General features: G+C 40.8%; 1 protein-coding gene across 1 annotated transcript; it reads right to left on the bottom strand.

The window, feature by feature from the left end:
• Positions 1-18,901: 18,901 nt before the first annotated feature.
• LOC6577741 (putative odorant receptor 83c) lies at positions 18,902-20,195 on the bottom strand. Its single transcript, XM_032728591.2, has 3 exons — positions 19,414-20,195; positions 19,172-19,361; positions 18,902-19,111 (listed from the first exon to the last, which is right to left on the bottom strand). The coding sequence occupies exons 1-3, from the start codon at positions 20,193-20,195 to the stop codon at positions 18,902-18,904; spliced, it is 1,182 nt and encodes a 393-aa protein (XP_032584482.1).
• Positions 20,196-20,652: the final 457 nt, after the last annotated feature.

Raw genomic sequence — 20,652 nt, 5'->3', positions numbered from 1 at the left:
CACTCGCTTTGCTGGCTATCTGCTTCCCTGTCTGTCTGTCTGTCTGACTGTCTGTTGGTTGTTTGTTACCTACATGCAAACTTCGTTTTCCCTTGCATTTTCTCTTTTTTAGTTGCTGTTGTTTTTCCATTGTGCAGTTTTAGTTTTTATCTATTCGCTGCGCTCTGCTTTCTGCCCTCTGCCTTCGGCGCCGGCATTTTGTTTTTGTTTTCCTAATGCTTTAAATATAAACTCAAATAACGTCGAAAATAATACATAAATCACCGCAAATATCGCGCCGAATTTCTTTTCAATCTACAAAAGCTGAAAATTCTTTGCTTTCCCTAACGCAGTCGTAAACAATTCCGTGTTTGTCGCTCTGATTTACAACTATAAATTATACGAGCCCAAATCCCATACACCCCACATCCCACACCCTACTCCCACTCCCCCTCTACCAGTGCCACTCCCACACTGTGGAGGACTTTATCTGTTAATTTGATAGCTGCGAGTTCTTGTTGCAATTGTTGTTTGTGATGTTGCAGCAGAAGATGAACTAAAAAGAAAATAAAGCCAAAGCCACAAGAGACATTGATGCGATTTGTTAGAGCTTATAAGCAACGCAGCGCGCCATTGTACTCGCAGCTCTCTGTGTTTGCGAGTACAACTTGCTGCTGCCAGAGATAAATTACTCAAGAAATAGAACTGTGTGTGTGTGTGTGTGTTGAGTAGTGAACGGGTATATAAACTCGATGCGACTTAAACAAGTTCTGGTACTTGGCAACAGAAAACTCTTCACAGAAGATTTCTAATCTTGAATTCAAGTTTATTGTAATATTTATAAACGTGTATGCAAACTAGTAATACAGTCGTTTTCTCTCTCTCTCTCTCTCTCTCTCTCTCTCTCTCCTCTGAGTTATTATTATTTAAATTTCTTGTCACATCTGCAACTAGGCAGCCAATTTGTATTGCCGTGGGGCCACATGTTGCGCGGCTCGAGTGACACTTAAATTTCCCGTTTAGTCGCCGCATGGCTGGGCGATCAATCAAGTGGCATGCAACGTGTGCCACGAAGGAGTCGCAGCTGCGGCTGCTGCTGCTGCTGCTGCTGCTGCATATTGAAATGTGATTTTTCATCATATTTGCGCAAGGGGGAGGCAGGTGCATTGTCTGTGCCACGCTGCTGGCCACCAGGCAATCAACCTGTTCGCACACGCCAGGCAAAACAGTTAATTAAATGATGAAGGCATTGACGTGCCCCAGCAGGGGACGAGACTGGGTCGCTTGCTGGCCAATGGACAGGCAAACGTGTTAAACTAACCTAGTCAAGCGAGGCGCACTGCAAACTAGCTACTGGAAGTTGCCAAGTTGCCGAGCTGCCAAGTCGTCTGCCCTGCACTGACAGCCAGTCCGTCCAGGCCGTCTGGGTGGAGCTGCCTGCCTGTCTGTGCACGGACTTCATAATGCATGAAAGGACACGCGTTCGTGGGCACGCACGCTTCAGTTGCATGTCACACGCCGCTTGATTTGTTACCTGATTGGTTGGCTGGCGAGAGGTGCGCGCATTGTCCAACTGCCGCTGTGGCCAAAGCAATGCGCCGCCCCTCACCTGTCTCTGTCCCTGTCTGCGTGTGTGTGTGTGCATGTGTGTTGAGTTTTCATTTCATTTCCTCGTCTTTGGTTCTGGGCTGCTGGCTGTCAGTTGACAACTTTGTGCAGTCAGTTGGCCATTTGTTGATTTGATTGATGGCCAACGCCTCGAGACTTGCCAATTGTCAACTCAATGCAACAGCAGCAGAGAATAAATTGTTATCATTGTTGTTGTTGCTGTTGCTAATGAACTTACATAAATGAAGCCATTAACAACTTTAAGCTACACCTTGCCCCACAGCCGAGCTGCATAACAAATGTCCGTGTTGTAAATGTTGTTCGTTGTTTTCTTTTTTTTCCATAGCTGACCAGGTTCGCCCGCTGTGGATTGCCATAAATGCTGTTAATTAGCAAAGTTTATGAAATTTACACAGATTTCATGTACTCGTATTAATTGCAGAGTAGAGTAAATTGTGGTCGAGCAATTTACCTGCGGCATAATATGATTTCATGTTTTTAACTTCATGTTACGCATACGTCATGTTGTCCGTGTATTTCTGTTATCGATGCCTGCAAATACATGCAAAACATGAAAACATTTGCATTAGTTGTTACTCGTGCAGATGTTGTAAGCTGATTAGGCTAATTGGATTTAGTTTTATTTTGAATTGCAATTTAAATAATCCAAATTAATAATTTAAAATGTTGAAGCAAAGAAACAAGTTTATACAAATTATCTGCACATTTTCAATAAGCACATAAAAGCAGAGGCAAACCATTTGCTAAAGGAATTCAGAGCATTAGAGACTCAAGTGGAAAAGTACACAAATTTGTTTTCATATATTTTTTAGCACCTTTTTGTGGCCGCAACTGCTTCAAACAATAATCCACTAACAACACTTCAGACAAAGCACATCAAATTGCAGTTGCTGTGGTGTGGTGGGTCGCTGGGTCGGTGGGTCCGAGAGACCCGCAAACACTACACAAAGTTGTTTCAACAAAACGTTTGCTTATCTTGCACTTATCTTTATCAACTTGAGGCTAACACACAAACACACAGCACACATGTGTGTGTGTGTGTGTGTGTGCGGACACTTTGTTCATGCAAACTCTCGAGTTGCGAACAAACAGTCGATAATTTTTGCTAACTGAATTGACCAAGTCAAGCATTTCACTTTGGCAACATGCAGGCAAATAACTCATTCCATTTGAAGTGGCCATGAGTTATTTAGGCTATGGATTGATGTCAGAGCCATTAGGTGCACTTAAAGCCCGCAAAGCTAAAGGGGCAAGAGCGAGAGCCGGCCAAACTAGTTTAGCCAAGCAAACAAAACAGAAAAGTTGAGCTACGACTTGGCTTTTTTCTGGGCTTTGCTGCTCGTCTACTATTTTGGAGCCAGTTTCAGTTGATAACAAGCAGCTGCAGCAGCTGAGAGACAAGTGCATTTTGTATGCGACTTTCGAGTTGCAAGTCCCATTTAAACTTAAACAAGACTTTGGCTGGCTGGCTGGCTGGCTGGCGAGAGACAACATAAATCATGAACAGACACCGACAAAAGCTCAAAAAAAAAAAAAAAAAAAAAAAAAAAAGAAGAGAAAAGAAAAGAACTGAACTGAACGGCCAGCGAAATGTGTGAAAAACGTTTAGAGTTGGCACCAAATGTGTTCAGTGAAAGCGAGAGAGAGAGAGAAAGTGTGAAAGGAGGGAGGGGGGGGGAGTTTCTGGGGGTAGCAGCTCTTTTAGGAACTGACACGGGAAGGAAGTGCTTGCCTGAGCTCCACAGGACGCTCATTTTGGCCACAGCCGCCGCAGAGTTGAAGAAGCAGCGACATGACCAAAAACGCTCTGCGGTTTTTCTGCTCTGCTTTTCCATTTGTTTTTCTCCATTCTTAGTATTTCTTGCTCTGTTTTTTTTTTTTTTTTTTTTTTTGTTGGCCGTTGCGGTAACCGCGCTAGCTAAACTTCCGGCGTAAGTGTTCCTGGTATATAGTCCGCAGCTCTGGCCGCCGGAGCGCATGCTGAAATGACTTTAAAAGGCCATCAAATGAAAGCTAAACGGAAAATCTGCAATTGCCGCTGCTGGCAACTACAAATGGCGTGTAAAAGTTGAAAAAACAACAACAACAACAACGATGACGACTAAAACTGTTAAGCTTTGAGCCAATGTCTAGGCCTGCAGCTGCAGCTGTTGTTGCTGTTGTTGTTGATTCGCAGTTAGTTTGCTGCAAGTTGCAAGTTTGCTGCGGCATCTGCAGTTTGTCTGCACCAATTGCCAGTCACTCTGTGGAGCGATAAGAGCCGATAGCCGAACCAAATTGAAAACTGCTGCGCTGTGGCGCCTCAAAGTAGGCAATACATTTACCACTTACGACCAGACGAGCTGGGAGCTTTGAGCAGCAGCGCAGCGCTCGTTGCCGCAAATGATTTTCAGTTTTTCTTTTTAACGTTTTTATTGCCCCCCCCCCCTCTCCTATTTTTCCTATTTTCATGTATTTTAACTTTGCCTTGCACATTTCCTGTGCTAGCTTTTTCTGTGTGTGTGTGTGTGTTTGTTCTCAGTTTTTCGGCCAGCCCGCTCCAATGTCTACCCAAATTTAGGTCGCAGCCCCCATCTTGGGCAGCATAGCACATTAAGCTGTTCCCAGGGCAGACTATATATACACTTATAATACACTTCCTGCATTTGTTTCACATTTTCAATTTGCCTTTGTGAGCTTAAAGTGGTGAATTACGAAAAGTATTTGTAGTTTGTGTTCATTAAGGATTAGATTAAAGCGAGCATTCACAAATGGCCTTTACTGGGAATTTTTGTTATAATTGGTATTACTTATCTTATTATTGCAAATTTTTTAATTGTCTTATTTGTAATTCCCAAGTTTTGTATGTATTAAAAAAGAAATACATTCTATTTTATAAATTGTATTATAGATATATGTATATAATATTATTTAAATAATTTTATATTTATTTATATTTATTTTTTATATTTTTATTTCTTTTATTTATTTATGTTTTAAGTTTATGTTTAACGCTCTTCTCTTAATAATTTTTAATTAAAATTAATATGAATATTCTAATATATTATATATATTTTTTCATTATATTTTTTAATAATTAATTCCAAATAAAGGTACTCTAATACTTATATATATTTTATATATACTTTGCTTTGACTATAATGAATATTATTTCAATAATTTTTCTGTATGAATTAAAAATTTCATGATTTAAGCCTATTATAAAAAATCTTTTTTTAATTTATTGCACCAATTTATTGAGGCTTATGCACTTCTATTTAATTCTGTAATCTGCTTTGGTGTCATTTAAATATATATATATCATTCTAACTGCACAGTATAATTTTAATGTACTTCATATTTATATACAATTTGTCTGGCATTCGACATGAATTCATTGAGTTAGTTATATATACATATATATAAGTCAATTTTTAGGGCTTTGCCAATGCCAATAGCAGTTAGAGATTTTGGTAAAAGAGAATTCGTTAGATCTTTTCCTTTGTTGTTACATTATTGTCAGCTCTGCGTGATTTGGTTCTGTTTCATTTCGCTAAGTCCCTCGTTGCCGAATGCCTTTGACCATTGTAATTATTTTGGCTCGATGCGCTTTGTTGATGTCTCGTTGTGGTTGTATGGGATTGTGGTGTGCTGGTGCGGTGTGGTGGTGTGAATTTCACCAAATGCTTGTTGGCCCGTCCTTTGGCCTTCATTCTTTCACGCTTTCTTTATATGGCTGCCGACACTGTCTGCGTGTATGGGTGTGTGTGGGTGTGTGTGTGTGTATGAGCTCTTATTGTGCTCATATTGGCCATGACGAGGACGTGCCACTAACTTGATTGCCATTTCAATTGACCGCAATTTTAGAATGCCTCTCCCTTTGACTCCGGCTCTGCCCTTGGCCGCAATGCTGTCTATGCTGGGCAATGTCGCCCGTCGTTGCCTTTTGTATCGCAACGGCCTTTTGTTAGCTTCCGCATCATTACGAGCTTTGCTCTGGGTCATTTTCGTTGGGATTTCTCTTCTCATCTCTCGCTTATTTTTTTTTCTCCGTGGATGCCTCGTTATTTATCACTGGAGGAGTGGCTAATCTGTCCGCACGCTGAATGAGTGCAAGTCGAGTCCTTTTGGCCATTTGTTGAAAGCAGCGGATGCAGCACAGTTGCCGGATGCATCGATAACCATTTCCTAGACACTGCCAGCCGTCCATAAATGGAAACCAATATTTCTTAAGCTATGGATCTGGCTCTGGCTTGGCCAAAGCTATTAAAGCTGCTGCTGCTGTGGAATTTCAATTAGAGTTGCGTACAGTTTTTTTCGGTTCACTCTAATTGTTATAAAATCAATGAGCTGCTAAGGAAATTCCATTTAAGCATTATATGCGCAATCTGATAAAGTTGTGCCACGCCCCCTCGGCCAACCGGGCCAACATTTGCAACCGCATGAAAACAATAAAACAAAAAGGGTAAAAACCAAATGGAATGGTTGGCTTGCACTTTTTGCCTTCGCTTTTGTGATTTTGTGGACAGCAAACCCCTAGCCGCACCACAGGCCACACGCCCACACGCCCACCGTCAACCGCCCATCGTCCTTAGTTGCACTTTAAGTACTTTACGCGAGTTTTTTTAATGTGTTTTTTTTCTGCTTTTGCATTTATACTCTTTTTAATTTTTTTTTTTTTTTTTTTTTTTTATTTTAACGCCTTTTGTTTCGTTTCTCTTTTGCCTTTTGTTTGCCTTTCGCACGTATCACTGCACAAAGGCGCAGCGGCCATTACGTGCCCAGCCAAGTGTGCCAGTCTCTGTGTGTGTGTATGTGTGTGAGTGCATGCAATAATGATTGGAAAGTTTCGCTTTGCAGTTGCGTTCAAAAATTTAGTGCATGCGGACGTCCCAGCCGTAAATATTTGGCAAGCGCCACACCGCCAACACCGCCAGCGCCAGTGGCACAGCCACTAACGGCACATTTACATAACAAAACTGCATGCGGAGCAGCCATTAAATAATTAGAAATGTCTCTGTGTAGCTGTGTGAGTGTGAGTGTGCGAGTGTGTTAGTGTGTGTGTGCTGGAAGAAACTTTGCGCAACGCCTTGGCCATTAAAGCGTAATCAACTCTCAAAATCATTGGCGCCAGGCTGGCAGACCTACAAAAAAAAAAAACTCTAAAAGTTAAAAAAAAGGCGAGCTAAGGGCAATGATCGAATTTATTAATACCCTGTAATTATGCTAAGACTGAATGTGGCTAGCTGCTGTGTAAGAGGATTTTAAGCCATATTTTGAATGGAATGAATTGGAGCTCTACAATTCATGTTCAAAAGTAATTAAATATAATTTTTTTAATTTTTTTAAAGTACATATCTTATAAATATCTTTTATTTTTAATAAATATTTCTTTTCGATTTTTTTCCAATTGAATTTTTTTTTTTTTAGTATATAATATAAATATCCTATATATAAATATTCATAGTATTATTTAATTTTGATTTTCTTTTTGAATATTATCTTAAAGTTTATTTTTTGACAAATTTATTTATATTACAAAAAATGAAAATGAAAATTTAAAACTGAAGTAAATACTAATTTTTCTCAGTGCGAATGAACTTTTGATCTCCGGCTAAAGTTGATTGGGGCAACCTTTGGCAGCGAACAGCTAGGCTCTGTGGAGCGTCTGCTTGGGGCTGGAGGGCGTTTGGGGGCACCTTAACGGAAAACTTTTGCAGCGCATAGTCGTAAATGAAATGGTTCGCGTTTTGGGGTTAGTTGCTGTCATAAATTTTAACTGACTTCTCTGACTGTGCCCATTTGACCTCGTGTGGCTGCTCTGTCGCTCTAATTGGCAGCATTCGATAAATGCAATTGAGTTTGCATTTGGAATGTGGTTTTCTTCCTCTTTTGTTTGATGGATTACGTTTAATTGCTCGTTAAGTAGTTTTAGTGCCCCACGCTGATTGGCTCAGTATTGAGTTGCAGTTGCAGTTGGCTGAAATCTAGCTCAGTAGCAAATGCCAAGCAGCAACAGCAGCAGTTGCCAAGAAAAAAAAAAAAAAAAAGGTGGAAAAAGCGGGAAAAAATGTCAACGACAACCGCAAGTCAAATTGACTCTGGCTTTGACACGTTGACATACGATAAAGGTATTTGGCATGTGGGCGTGCCACACACGTATTGCTTACAGCGTTGTCAAATGGCATTTTCATCACAGTCCTCGCACCGAGAGCGCCAGCAAGGCGTGATCCGCGCTTCCTGCCTTCCTCCTTCTTCCACTCACATTCGAGTGCCTCATGTCATTATGTATATTGGAATCTGTGGAGGTTAGAGGCTGGCAGCGAATGGATTGGCGTGATGAAGCCACGACGAGGAACGGGAGCAAGGAGGTCTCGGTTCTGGCTGTGCTTACGCTGGTTTCACACTGATTACACAAACGTGAGTTAGCTGCTTTCAGCATTGCGTTCTACATGCAAACATCACTTGCCAAACTTTATTTTCATTTGGCGGGCTCATACATTTATTCATATGTGTGAGGGTTACTCTCTGTGCGGGCTCCTCTCTGTGTATGTATATATGTGTGTGTGTGTGTGTGTTTATACATTCACTCATGTACTCATTCATTTACATCATTTGTATGTTGTTAAGTCAGCAAAATTTAACGTACTTCGCTTTTCTGATTTGCACTAACTCATGCTACTCTCTCTCTCTTCCTCTCTCCCTCTCTCGTTTGGTACTTGCCAAATTGGGTTCTGATTTTGTGCACCTTATCTCTGCGTATGTGTGCGAGAGTGGCTTTCACTGGATTTCCTTTATGTGCGTCATGCTGAAACATTTTTTCTTCATTCTCAGCAGTGCAACTTTTATTTTGCTTTTGCATTGAAATTGAGAAAAGTTGTTAGGTAATATTTGTGTGTAAGTTCTCTTAATATTTTGCAGTGATTTGCAAAATGGAGCTAACAGTTTTTAATTGGCTCTCAAATGGGCTGGCTCTGGCTCCTTCTCTCTCTCTCTCTCTCGCTCTCTCAATCTTCATTGACTCCAGCAATGATGAGTCAAGTTTTTAGTCCATATTTACATTTAATGTAGCGCTTAGACTAACTTTACTGCTGCGTTGCTAATAATATTGTATATACATATTGCAAAAGTTATTCATAATGTGCTTCGTCAGTCTTATAACGAGCTTCTTAAATCTAAAAGTTAGTAATTCCCTTTGATAAAGCTTAAGCAAACTCTGTGAAGAGCGAGTGCAGTTGAACTACGAGAAAAAAAATGTATTGCTATAGATATTATAGTTGAATGCTTTTTGCTATAAACTTATTTTGTCATAGAGAAAACTTTTATGTCAACTTCACTTTAAGCTTGCTGCAGCCTAAGAACTCTGTTCAGTGAATTCAATGTATTTCCGCCTTGAGAAATTAGTATAGTTAAGTTTGTTCTTTGTTTAACTAGCATAAGTTTCGCTGAACTTAAGTCAAGAGATAACTATATTTTTTTTATGTAGTTTACAGTAAAATGAAATTTTTTTTTGTATATACTATATTATATTGTTTGTTTTAATATTCAAGAAGAGACTTTTGCTGTGCTAGAATAGTTGACTACTATTTACATGAGAGACCTGTCGATGCATACACAGCTGGAGCCTTCAAGGGAGTATTAATTGCAATCTTTTCTAAGTAGAGCGAGTTTTTCTTACTCAGAGAGCGCAGTTATGATACAGAAAAATTGTGTTGCTTGTGTCTCTGGGTATATAAATTTTCTATTGTAATGGCTGCAATTGAATTTAAGCATCAGAGGTTTTACTGATCTCTCTATAATCCAGAGATTTGATATTGGAAATGGTCGTAAATTTCTCAATGCATGATGCCCTAAGCTAGATATATTCAAAATTCATTTCAATATAGCTTCTGCATTCTAAGCATCAAAAGACTCTTCAGAAGTTTTAAAAATGTAGCTTCTTCTTATTAATTAATGCACTTCATTTTATTATATTTTTTCTTCAGTTGCTTCAGTTCAGGCAATACTTTCGACTAGAATGGTATGAGACTGAACTCATTTGCTTCAGCTAGCTTACAGTCTATTTTGTTTCATTCTCAACATGCTCAAGCGACTCGGCGTTTTCTCTGTTTCACTTTTGATAAAGAAAAGAATGCAAACTAGCTATAGGTGCGCCTTTGGCTGGTTTTCCTGACGTTGGCTGTCATTAACATTTGCCTTTTCTTGGTTCAGTTGTGCGCTGGGTGTTTCTCAATCATCAGCGCTTTCCATCTGTCTGTCTGCCTGTCAGGCAGTGCAGAGAGCAGTTTCTGCTGCCATGCCTCCAGCATTGGCATGTCTGCAAGAAGTTGTACTACAATGCGCACAACTCCCCTGTCAATCAGGCGGGAGCAGGAGTCGTTTTATATGTCTTGTTAGCTGCAGGCTGCATATCGTTGTCGAAGCGTAGACAGAAAACGCGCATTGAGTGGCCACACACACACACACAGCACACACGCACAGCACACACATAAAGACAAACACAAACACGCTTTGTTACAACACATTGACATTTACGCAACATGTCCCTGTTGCATGTTTGCAATTTGCATTTGCAAATAGTTGCAAAAACGAACATCAAATGTGGCAAATGCGCCACGACAGGCGCATGCATTAGTTTTGGACCTTCGGCACGGTTGGCTGGGGCAAGGGCGCGTCGGGGCGGCACTACGTATGGGGGGTGGGAGTTTTGCATCTGTTTAGTTATGGGGTTGCGCCAGAAGGCCACCCACAGCTGACTTTGCTCCCCAAAAACTTTGTAAATATGCATGCAAATTTTTGCAGCGCTCGCAATGCTTTCAATTTTGTTGCCTTCCTATTTGCACACACACAGACACACACACTCGCCCCCATATGCATGTCTGTTTCGCAGTTTTAGTTACAGTTTCGGTTTCATGTTTACCATGTTGCGGTTGCCCCTGCAGCAGTTGTTGTTGTTGTTGTTGCTGTTGTGTGCTTTTTTGATAGGTTGCGGGTGGCCGTCGTTGTTGTTGCATAATCAAACTTGGCATTTTCATAAATGCTGGGAGTACAGCATCGCAGCTAGCCAATACACTTGATGGCCAATATACGCATATTGTTTTGTTCAGCTCTCTTACGGTCTGCCATGAATGCATTGGCCATCTCAAAGACTGGGAGTCAACAGCTATTTTGGCAGCTGCTCTCTGCTGTCTGTTGTCTGCAGTCTGCAGTCGCCCATTCAAACAATTTTTAGCCTTCGGCATTTTTCATTTCAATGTCATCTCTTTCTCTCCCTCTCTCTCTCTCTCTCCCTCTCTCTCTCTCTCTTTCTATCGCATACATTTTTGGAATATTTGTGGCTGCTGGTGTTAATTTGCATCGCCCGCAAATGGCAACTGAATTCGTCAGTCTTTAGCATATTGGCAAATTAGCATATTGAGCTCTGGGAACGAGAGAATCTGTTATAAGCCATGTTATTTTTCTATGCATACATTGTTCGCACTTCAATTAATGCATATGTACATCAGCGTACGTACTCCCTAGCTGCTACGTCTACTCCAGCTCTAACTCCAACTCCAACTCCAACTCCCAGTGCCACTCCCCACACACACAGATACAATTCTCACTTCGTTGTGAGACGAGCATTTGCTATGCAATACGAGTTTTCCTGCAAGCTCGATAAGAAATGAAATTTCGATTATCTGGAAATGTTATTAGAAAATTGTTTGTCAGTCTGCAAAATGTTGCAAAATGGTGTTGGAATTGTTTTTTTGCTTCTTCTGAACTTTTTCTTTTGTTTTTTTGGACGTGAATTTTAATTAAAATGCAAGAGGGCAAATACTTGAGAGTAGCCAGAAATCCTTTTTTTTTGCTGTAGATAGATATAAAGGTTGCCGATATTCTGTTTTATCTCTTCCACCTGCATAGCCCTTTTTCCTCAGGAGCGATGTTAGATATTGCACTGGTATGTTTGACCGGCAATAGCAAGAGTAACGAGTACTTCGATGTAATACGGTTTTTTGTTACCTGAAATTGTCTGTATAGCGAAAACTCTATTCCATCTTCATATATTTAATTTCATCTATGCTTTAGTCGGCTCATTTCGATTTCTAAAGTCAAAGTAAAATAGTTGTTCATTAAAACGAAATATGAATTAGTTCTCTGCCTGGCTGCTTATCGAAAAATTTAAATTTAAACACAGCTCTGACCATTTCGGTTGGCGGGTATAAATTTAGAGACCATCTAATTGAGCTTGTGCTTGGGTGTCCTGTTCCGCGCTTTAGTACCCTCTCCCCCCCTCCCCTCGCCAACAGCCACCCACCGATTTCTTTCCCGCACCCAGCCAACCGCCGTTTGACAGAGCCAAAAATTCGGAAATTTATGTGCGACATTTTGTCTCTGGGCCTGAGCTCCACACATACGTTTTACGAGTATTTACGACTCTTTCTACCCGCAGCTGTTTTTCGCGCGCCCGTTTCTCGCTTTATCAGCACTTTGTTACGCCCTATACGTGAGTGTGTGTGGGAGTGCGTGAGTGTGTGTGCTGCGTGTGGATTTAATTTTGTTTTTTTCTGCTATGCCCGCCTCCATATTTTATCGCTCAGTTATATATAAAATAAAATTTTTTTTTGCAAAAATTGAAATATTTATTGATGTGCTTTTTTTCGCTTTATTTTGTTTTCGCTTCTTTTTTTCTCTTATTTATATATTATTTGTTGTGCTGTGTTGTCACAGCCTCGGTGTGGAGTCTTTTGCACTCGTCTTCGTCGTTGTCGCCGTTGTCCTTACGTTGTCCTTGCGTCAAGTGTCAAACGCTGCTGAGTGGCCAACGCCGTTGCTGCCAGTTTCCGTCCTTCCTCGCACCACTAAAGCGTCCCTGCCACCACACTTATTGAGGTTTATTTGCGTTGGCGGCAAAGTGTCTCGTCGCTTGGTGTCGCCCCCGGTTTACTGCCAGCCAGCCAGCCAGCCAGCCGGCCCCGCCCCCTTCCTCTTTGGCGCTGCTTTACTTTGTTACGTTTTCTGTTTGTTTTGCATTATTTGCCGTCCCGGCTCCAGCCCTGCGGTTGCCCTGGCCAGCTCTTGTCACAATTTACTTATAAAATATACACACACACATATATATTCAGATATTTTGCAATGCTTGCTGTTGTTGTTACTGTTGCTGTTGTTGTGCATATCTTATGAAATTGTTTATTTTTCTGCTGCTGTGCGTGTGTTTGAGTGTGTTTGGCAGTAAAATGTTTTCATACTGCCCAACACCCCAAAACTCTCTGGATGCCACAGCTCCTCACACACATTTTACACTCTCAGCCACGCCCACACTCCATCGTTTTCGTCGAGTGCATAATGGCTGTTTACTTTTAGCCTTCCTTTTTGCCACTTTTTTTGTATGTGTCTGTGTGCGTGTGCGTGTGTGTGTGTGCTTCCTTTCTTGGCCCTCCCCTGGCTGATTCACTTTGAAGTTCTGCCGCCTGCTCTCGACTGATGCTAACTAAACTCAATGATTTTCACTTGTTTTCGTTTGCCTTTTTTGACAAGTATTTGGCTTGCTTTTCGTTTTTCGCATTTGATATCCTGTATTAAGCTGTATAAAGGGCATATGGTGTGGGTAAGCATCAGATATTTAACTTCATTCCTGGCCTTAATTTGTTAGCTAAACCTGTGAGAGCTGTGGAATTTTTGCAGGGTATTCCAGAAGCAAGGCACGCCTCTCTACGATTTATTCCTCTATCTTCCTTATACGCCTTCATTAAAGGCCCGTTAAAATTGGTCAAATAACAGGTCTTTGCCATAACAATGCCAGCTTCTCAGTCTCAAATTTGTATGCACTTCATAAGAGACTTTGAAAAGGTGTTGAATTTTACGCCTGAAACTTTTAGTTAAGTGTGTGTGTGTGTGTACGTGTGTGTATGCTTTAAATTACAGACATTTACTGCTAGCACTTTGTAGTTGGCTCTAACTGAAAAGATTTGCATAAAGCTTAAGTCTTTTAGTTAAACGTCAGGACAAAGCACAGCATATATGTATGTATGTATGCGTGTGCATGTGTGAGTGGCTTTGTGTGTGTGTGTGTTGTATCTCTAACAAGTCACAGCAGAGCTGGGCAGGCAACACTAATTGGTCGTGTCACCATCACGTAGCCAGTGTCAGAGGCAGAACCAAGGCTGGACGCCTGAGCCAGCAGCTCTTTGCTGGGCAGCGAGGCACAGGCCGTTCACAAATATTACGTATACGTATTGTAGTTAGAACATGGCAATCAATGTCCAAGGAGACGTCACTAGCTTAGCCAACTCTATGGCTCTTGTTTGGTCTGGTGTTTGCCTGAGGCTTTGGGCTAACTTCTGTTTCGCCAGCCTCATGTTTATCCTGTTGGCATATTTGCCTAACACACACACGCACACATATAAACGGGCTTGGCTGCTGTGCACGCATGTAATTTATTTTATTTGGCATTTATTTTTTATGCTCATGCGAAAGTCAAAAGCTATCTATGCAAATATGTATCTACGGCATATGCCAAAAAGTGCTTCGGTTTTTGTATCTTTTGTGGGCGTGGTATCTGAGACAGTTCTCAGTCCGTTTGCCGCTTGTCATTTGTTGTTTGTCGTTGTCGTTTGACTGCTGCTCAGCCAGGGCTTATTAGCCTGTTTGTTTTTGTGTTTTGTCCTGTCTCGGCTTGTGCCTGTCGAGCAGCTGCAGCTGACCTCGAGCTCCGACCTGGAAGGGGCTTACGCTTGTCTCTTGGCTTTGTTTAACATGCAGCATATATAAGTGTATATATACAGACACATATATGTATGTTTTTTATACAATATGCATGAGACCGTGTGTTTCCCTTTTGCATTTCATCAAAGCTGCAAATTTGATAAATCTTTCGTTTTCCATTTTATTTGCTTAACATGCAAATGTTACTCGTATTTCATAGCCACGCAACAAAGGCAAAATCTTTTGACATACCAAATATAAATTACATCAAATATAAATTACAAAAGCAATTTTTATTTTATTTTTCATGTATCAAATATGACAATGGACAAGAACATCGTATTACACTGTAGTCTTTAAAGAGTCACAGCTACAAAAATATATTGAAAACTCAATTATTAAAATATGTTTATGTCACTTTTATATTTACAATATATTTTTATACCATTTGTTATGTTAAATTAAAATTGAATTTATTTGACCAGAAACTTTACTATTTTCAGTACTGAAAATAAAAATATTTCACATGCAATAAATTCAATTAATTTGTTATATATGTATTTACATCATATTTATAATTACATATATGTTTATATTATATTAAATTAAATGTTTGCATAGAAAATCTAAGGCAAAAATTTCAAAATCTTGTTCATGCAATAGATTGAACAAATTTAATTTATTTTATCTAAGATTTTTATTTGAGTTTCTGCCTTGAGATTTTCGTTTTCTGCTTGCCTTAACTGCAACACAATTAAGACCAGTTTCGTTGAGTTTTGGATGCTCTGTATGCCTTTCCCAATTCCTTATATAAAAAAGCTTTGCATTTTGCTAGATGAAAATGTAGCAAAAATGTCTCATGAATAAATGCATTTGCGGACAGTCTTTTTACGGTCAACTCTTGCACACATACACACACGCAGAGAAGTGTGCACATGTGTGTGCAAATCCTTAGCAAATATGGAAAAAGTCAAGGATTAGAGTGAAACATTTGAAGCAGATGCAAGCTTTCAGCTTTTATTAATATTTTACAATGCTTTTAGGTTCGAAATATATGTATATATATATGGCTTCATACGTACTTTGTAATACAGGTACAACTAACATTACATAAACACTGGCATATAGGGTAGTAATTCCTGCCGCCGCTCATATATTGTGATAGTTCCTGGAATTCTGTATATTCAGTTATCCGAGAGCATACACAGTGTTGGAGAGTTGGGAAAATATTTGCACTACGAAATGACAAATTAATTGTGAAAATGTAGCGCTTGGCGCTTTTAAAGCAGAAGTGCAAACAAATTTTTCGGTGCAAACAAAATTGCAGAGACGCTCGTCCGCCAGCTTCTGGCCCAAGAATTTCAGGGTCTGCCATCCCGCCAGCCGTTTTACGGCGGCTGGCAAATTAAATTCCTTGCCGTGGACAGCTTGCTGGGCTGGGACGCAACATGAGCACAAAGTAAACAAAGATGTACGACAAATGCAATAACAACAGCAACAGCAACAACAGCAGCAGCAGCTACTACCACTATTACAACAGACAGTGGCTGTTGACTAGGGGCAGAGCGAGGTAAACATGGACAACAACTACCACAACAACAGCAACAGCAACAGCAATAAGAACAACAATTGCCAGTTACATGCCACGTTGAACTCATAAAAAGAGCTTTTACTTCATTTGGACGAAGTGAATACGCTGTTGTCCTGGCTTGGTCCTGATTGAGCACCATGAAGATAGTTTGTTGCAGCATAGAGGTTAGCTAGAGCTTGACTAGGTTTCGTTTAGTTCATGATGCCAGAGACCCAGCGACAATTTGTATTCTGTTGGCTCCGCTGTGCGTTGTTTCATACTCTGCTATATGTTAAAGTTGAACTATTCCGAAATATTTCTAAGTTGAAGTACGTGAAGTAAACATGAATATATATCGTTGGGCTCACGAACTAACATTGCGTATACGCAATGTAAGCCTGTGAGTCCTCTTGTATTATGGAGTTAGCCATTCAAGATAATTTGCATAACTGTATTACATTGCTGACCATTGAACCTTGGCGACTTTTATATTCGAAAACATTTCACAATTATTTGCTCAGCTCAGCTGCTGCCAGTTCGTACAAACAAAACAGAAATAACTACAAAATGTTCAAGCCAGTGCGAGAGAAGGCAGCCAAGTTTGAAATACATTTTGCTTTTAATTCAGGGGATTTGAAGTGTTTAAGTTGATCCCTCGACTTACCTCAAAATGCTGTAAAATATTGTTGTTTGTATTTGCCTGTTTGACAACTGGATTTTCCACTTTTTGCTTTTGCATTGCATTGCCATCTGCAAATAGATATAAACATAAACAATAATTAAAACCAATTTCAGGCTGTTGAATTGCAAACTCATTAAATCAAAGCCAAACTGTGCAAATAGATGTCAAAGAGTTAGCATTGAGACCTATTTAAATACAATATTTTGCATGAAATGTAAATCTTCATTATATTTATTGCCATGTACTTTGTATACTCTGCAATTGAGTGAAGCATTGGGGTATGCTGCGACAATTACCACAGAATTGAGGATTTATGAATTTAAAATGAATTCAGATTGGAATAATATAAATATATAAAATATTATTTTTTCTTAAAGTATCGAATATTTCCAGACCATGTAGTCAGCCTTAATTTTGCCTATGTTGTGATTATTCTCATTTCGAAATTGCAAAATCAGCTATGCGTAACCAGAGCAAATGGTTCAAATATCAGCTCAGTTTGTTGTTTTCCTGCCTATTTATAGTTTGTTTCCAAAGCGAATGGGCATGGGTAGAGTTCCACTTTTTTTTTTTGTTCCTGCAGCTCCATGTAAGAAATTCAAATGGAAATGGAGAGTGGAAAAAGTCGTTTTGTATAAATATTAATGAAGTAGGCCATAGAAGTGCGAGGCGTTCTATTGAGTGGGTCGTTGCTCGTTGCTCGATGCTATTGAATGGGGCATTTTGTAACAAGAAATTCTGGCCTATTTACAGGCTACAGCTTCTCAGTCTCCCTCTCCCTCTCTCTCTCTCTCTCGCTCTCACTCTCGCTCTCTCTTTCTCTGTCTCTGTCGCCTACCAGTCTCGGTCTCGGTTCGTGAGCTTTGCTGTTATTGGAACTTGACTCTTGTTTGTGCTCGCATATATATTGCTCTGCTGCTGGCTGTTGTTGTTGGTCTTATTGTTGTCCTTGTTTATTTGCATAAGAGTCCAATAAGCAACGCATAATGGAACCAGAAACGAGCTCGAATTTTCTCTTTAGCTCGTTATTAGTGGCTGCCGGGGCAGCCAGCTCCACGCATCAGCGCACCAAACATGATGCAGCAAATGGCGTGTGTACTAAATGCGTAATTACTGGACCAGTTGAGACTTGTATCCATGTTCGGGTCTCGCAAATGGCGCTTGTAATGATAATGCCGCCATCGAGCGCTGGCTGGCTGCAGAGTATCGGCAACGTAGTACAACTACATAAATTTAAGTGCTGGAATTACAGAGCACATATTCTATTCCTAATCAAAGCAAAATCTTATTAGAGCATCCAGTACAATTTCTATGTGCAATTAGAGACTCTTTTCTTACTCGAGGTCATTTGCAATATTTCTAATTGCGAATGGCATTTAGCTGCGAGCTGACAGAAGCACACACGCAATTTGATTGCACAGTCAAAGCTCATCAAGGGGAATACTGCAGCATGCAGTTAAGGACAATACAAATGCGTGTGGCTAAATATCCTCTCAATACTAAGTCACACACACGCACACACAGATAAAAGCCCCGATTAGAGCGACAAGACACAGCCCGATGTCGTAGTAGTCCATTAAAATCAACTCAAGTGCACTTAAACGCTTCCGAGTGCTTTGCAGCACTGCAATGGCATAAAAGACCAAATTCGAGTTGACTAAGATGCGAGTTGTCAAGCCTTTGCTCAAATGCGAACGCAAGCTCTCATTCACTCTCTTAATCGGCCGGCCATGCATACGCCGATTAAATCCGATCTAAGTGCTTAAGTATGCTATTATAAAGTTATGCCAGGCAGGCAGCACGAGAATAAGTCAACTTTCGTCGGGCTGAGTATGCAAGTTGAGGCTGCAACTGGTATTCAGATAAGCAATCAAGATGCTTGTTATCTGAAGTGACCTACTATTCTATCAAACTTGAACTGAAGTCCTTGCCATAAATGACATAATATATATCAAGCTTGAACTGAATGAAGACTTTAGCCAGTTAATGAGAGCTACTTTGGCTTACGAGCTGCATGTCCCAACAGTTGATCGACTTGGGCAGACAAGCATAAATGATGTAAGTCAGCAAATCTAATAAGAATCAAATAGTTTTTATATAAGCAAGCCTTGACTTTGTTATTTGATAATTTCATATTGATGTCAAGCAAATCAATTATGCACTCAGTTATAGATATACAACCACCTCTAGAAAAACGTGCAACTACTTCTATTTATTTTCGATAAATCTGAATGCAAACCAGCATCAGCATAAATACATTTTCTACTACAAGACACTCATTTGAATAGAATATCGATTTATCATCTTTTCTTAGTTGCGATTCCTCATCATCATCATGGATATGCTATAGATGAGCTTAGTCAACTGCAATGAACTTAGATATTATTTTTAGCTAATAGATTACCAAAACAAAAATCCAACTCGCTTGCCTGCAGCGCCGTGCCCAGGCTGAGTGGCGTTATGCCGAGCAGTACAATGATTTTCATGTTCTGCGCCCGCTGCAGCATCATCATATATAATTTGCGCTGTTCGCAGCTTAGCTCGTGCCAGCTCAGACAGGAAACGGTCTGGTACACCTGATCGTACTGCAAAATGTGAAATGTGAATTAGCTGGCACTCAGGCAAAGACTCAGCAGCAAACTGACAGCGAACTCGATTTGGGTGCCCACAATGCAGTAGACAGACATCGAATAGGCGCTAACCAGGAAGAAGATGGCCGAGATCAGGTCAAATTCATTCAGGTTCACGCACAAGCAAATCACAATTGAGACCGAGGCGGCGAACACCTGAGCGGCGATCAGATTGTCATAGATCTTCTCGACCAGCTCGCAGTAGCTGAAATGTATCGTATGTAAGCAGAAGATAGAAGGTAACCTACTGAACTCACTCAACGAATAGCTGATGCCAGTTGATCAAGTCCATGAGAAGGGCTTGTATATTGAAGTCTTTATACTCGCCCACGTTGCAAACGTATCTGGACTGCTCCTTGCGCTCGAGTGCGTCGTTCAATGCAGTCGCCTTCAGCTGGAAGATGTCGGCGAATGTTTGGATCTGGTTGAGGGCGAGCAGGACGAGCATATCGCCCAAATAGAAGCCAATGCCACCCACCACCTCCGGTATCGTGTGCTGCAGATACGTGAGCCCGTAGCCGATATTCGAGTCGATCGACAGGCCCGGTATCTCATACGGCATGACGGTGATGCGTATGCCCTTGTAGAAGAGCAGCACCAGCGGCATCAGCAGCATTATGAGAAACGTAATCGAGTAGCCGACGAAAATGATGCGCTGTATTTTGTACACCCGATCGATGCCGAAGTTGAGGGCGTGGATAAAGTCCACGCCGCGCTGCTCGTAGTCCTCGCATATTTTGATAAAGAAATGGAGCAGATCCCTGATGGGCGTATGCCTGAGCAGTATGGTGAGCAGCTTGGCCGATCCGCTCACGAGGCCGCCGAGCATAATGCTGGATTTGATGCCCTCCAGCCAGTGCCGGCGCGCCTCCAAGAAGCCCCAGTAGACGCCAAACACCGCATAGGTCAACGGCGCCGATATTGTGACCCAGGTGCGAAAGATGTACTCCTTCTTCACGGTCAGCATATCCAATCCCAGCTGCTGGGCCACGGCGTTGATGTGCTGCACCAGTCCATGCATGCGCTGCGAGGGCTTCATGTTGACTGATTGCTGGCCGAGCCATCGGAATTGGCTTTTATAGCCCGAGAACGCTAATTGCTGTTGCGCTGGTCTTGCATTAATTACTTAATAATGTTGTCATTGATTTTGTCATTAGTGCAAATATGTGTAATTGCAATTTGATTCCCATAAATCAAGGCTATGCGACATTATAGTAAATTGCTTTTCAATGCCATCCAAAAGGCGCGTCCTCAGGACAGCAAAGCCTACAAGATCTCCCTTCATACTGAATGATTATATATACATATATATTGAGGTATTTTTCTGTAAGCTTGTGCTCTACTGTGCTCTAGACTATTCTTCTATAAATAAAATTCTGACTTATTAGAAATTTATTTGGAGGTGGGCACAATTAGGGCTCCAAGCGGCCGTTTGAGAGCTACAATATTCAAAAAGTGATCTCAACAAATCTACTTGAGCCATATAAAAAGATATT

The sequence above is a fragment of the Drosophila mojavensis genome, unplaced genomic scaffold (genome assembly GCF_018153725.1).
Source record: "Drosophila mojavensis isolate 15081-1352.22 unplaced genomic scaffold, ASM1815372v1 contig_36, whole genome shotgun sequence".
Classification (NCBI taxonomy): domain Eukaryota; kingdom Metazoa; phylum Arthropoda; class Insecta; order Diptera; family Drosophilidae; genus Drosophila; species Drosophila mojavensis.
The sequence above is the reverse complement of the archived record's forward strand: the minus strand, read 5'-3'. Positions and strand labels throughout refer to the sequence as shown.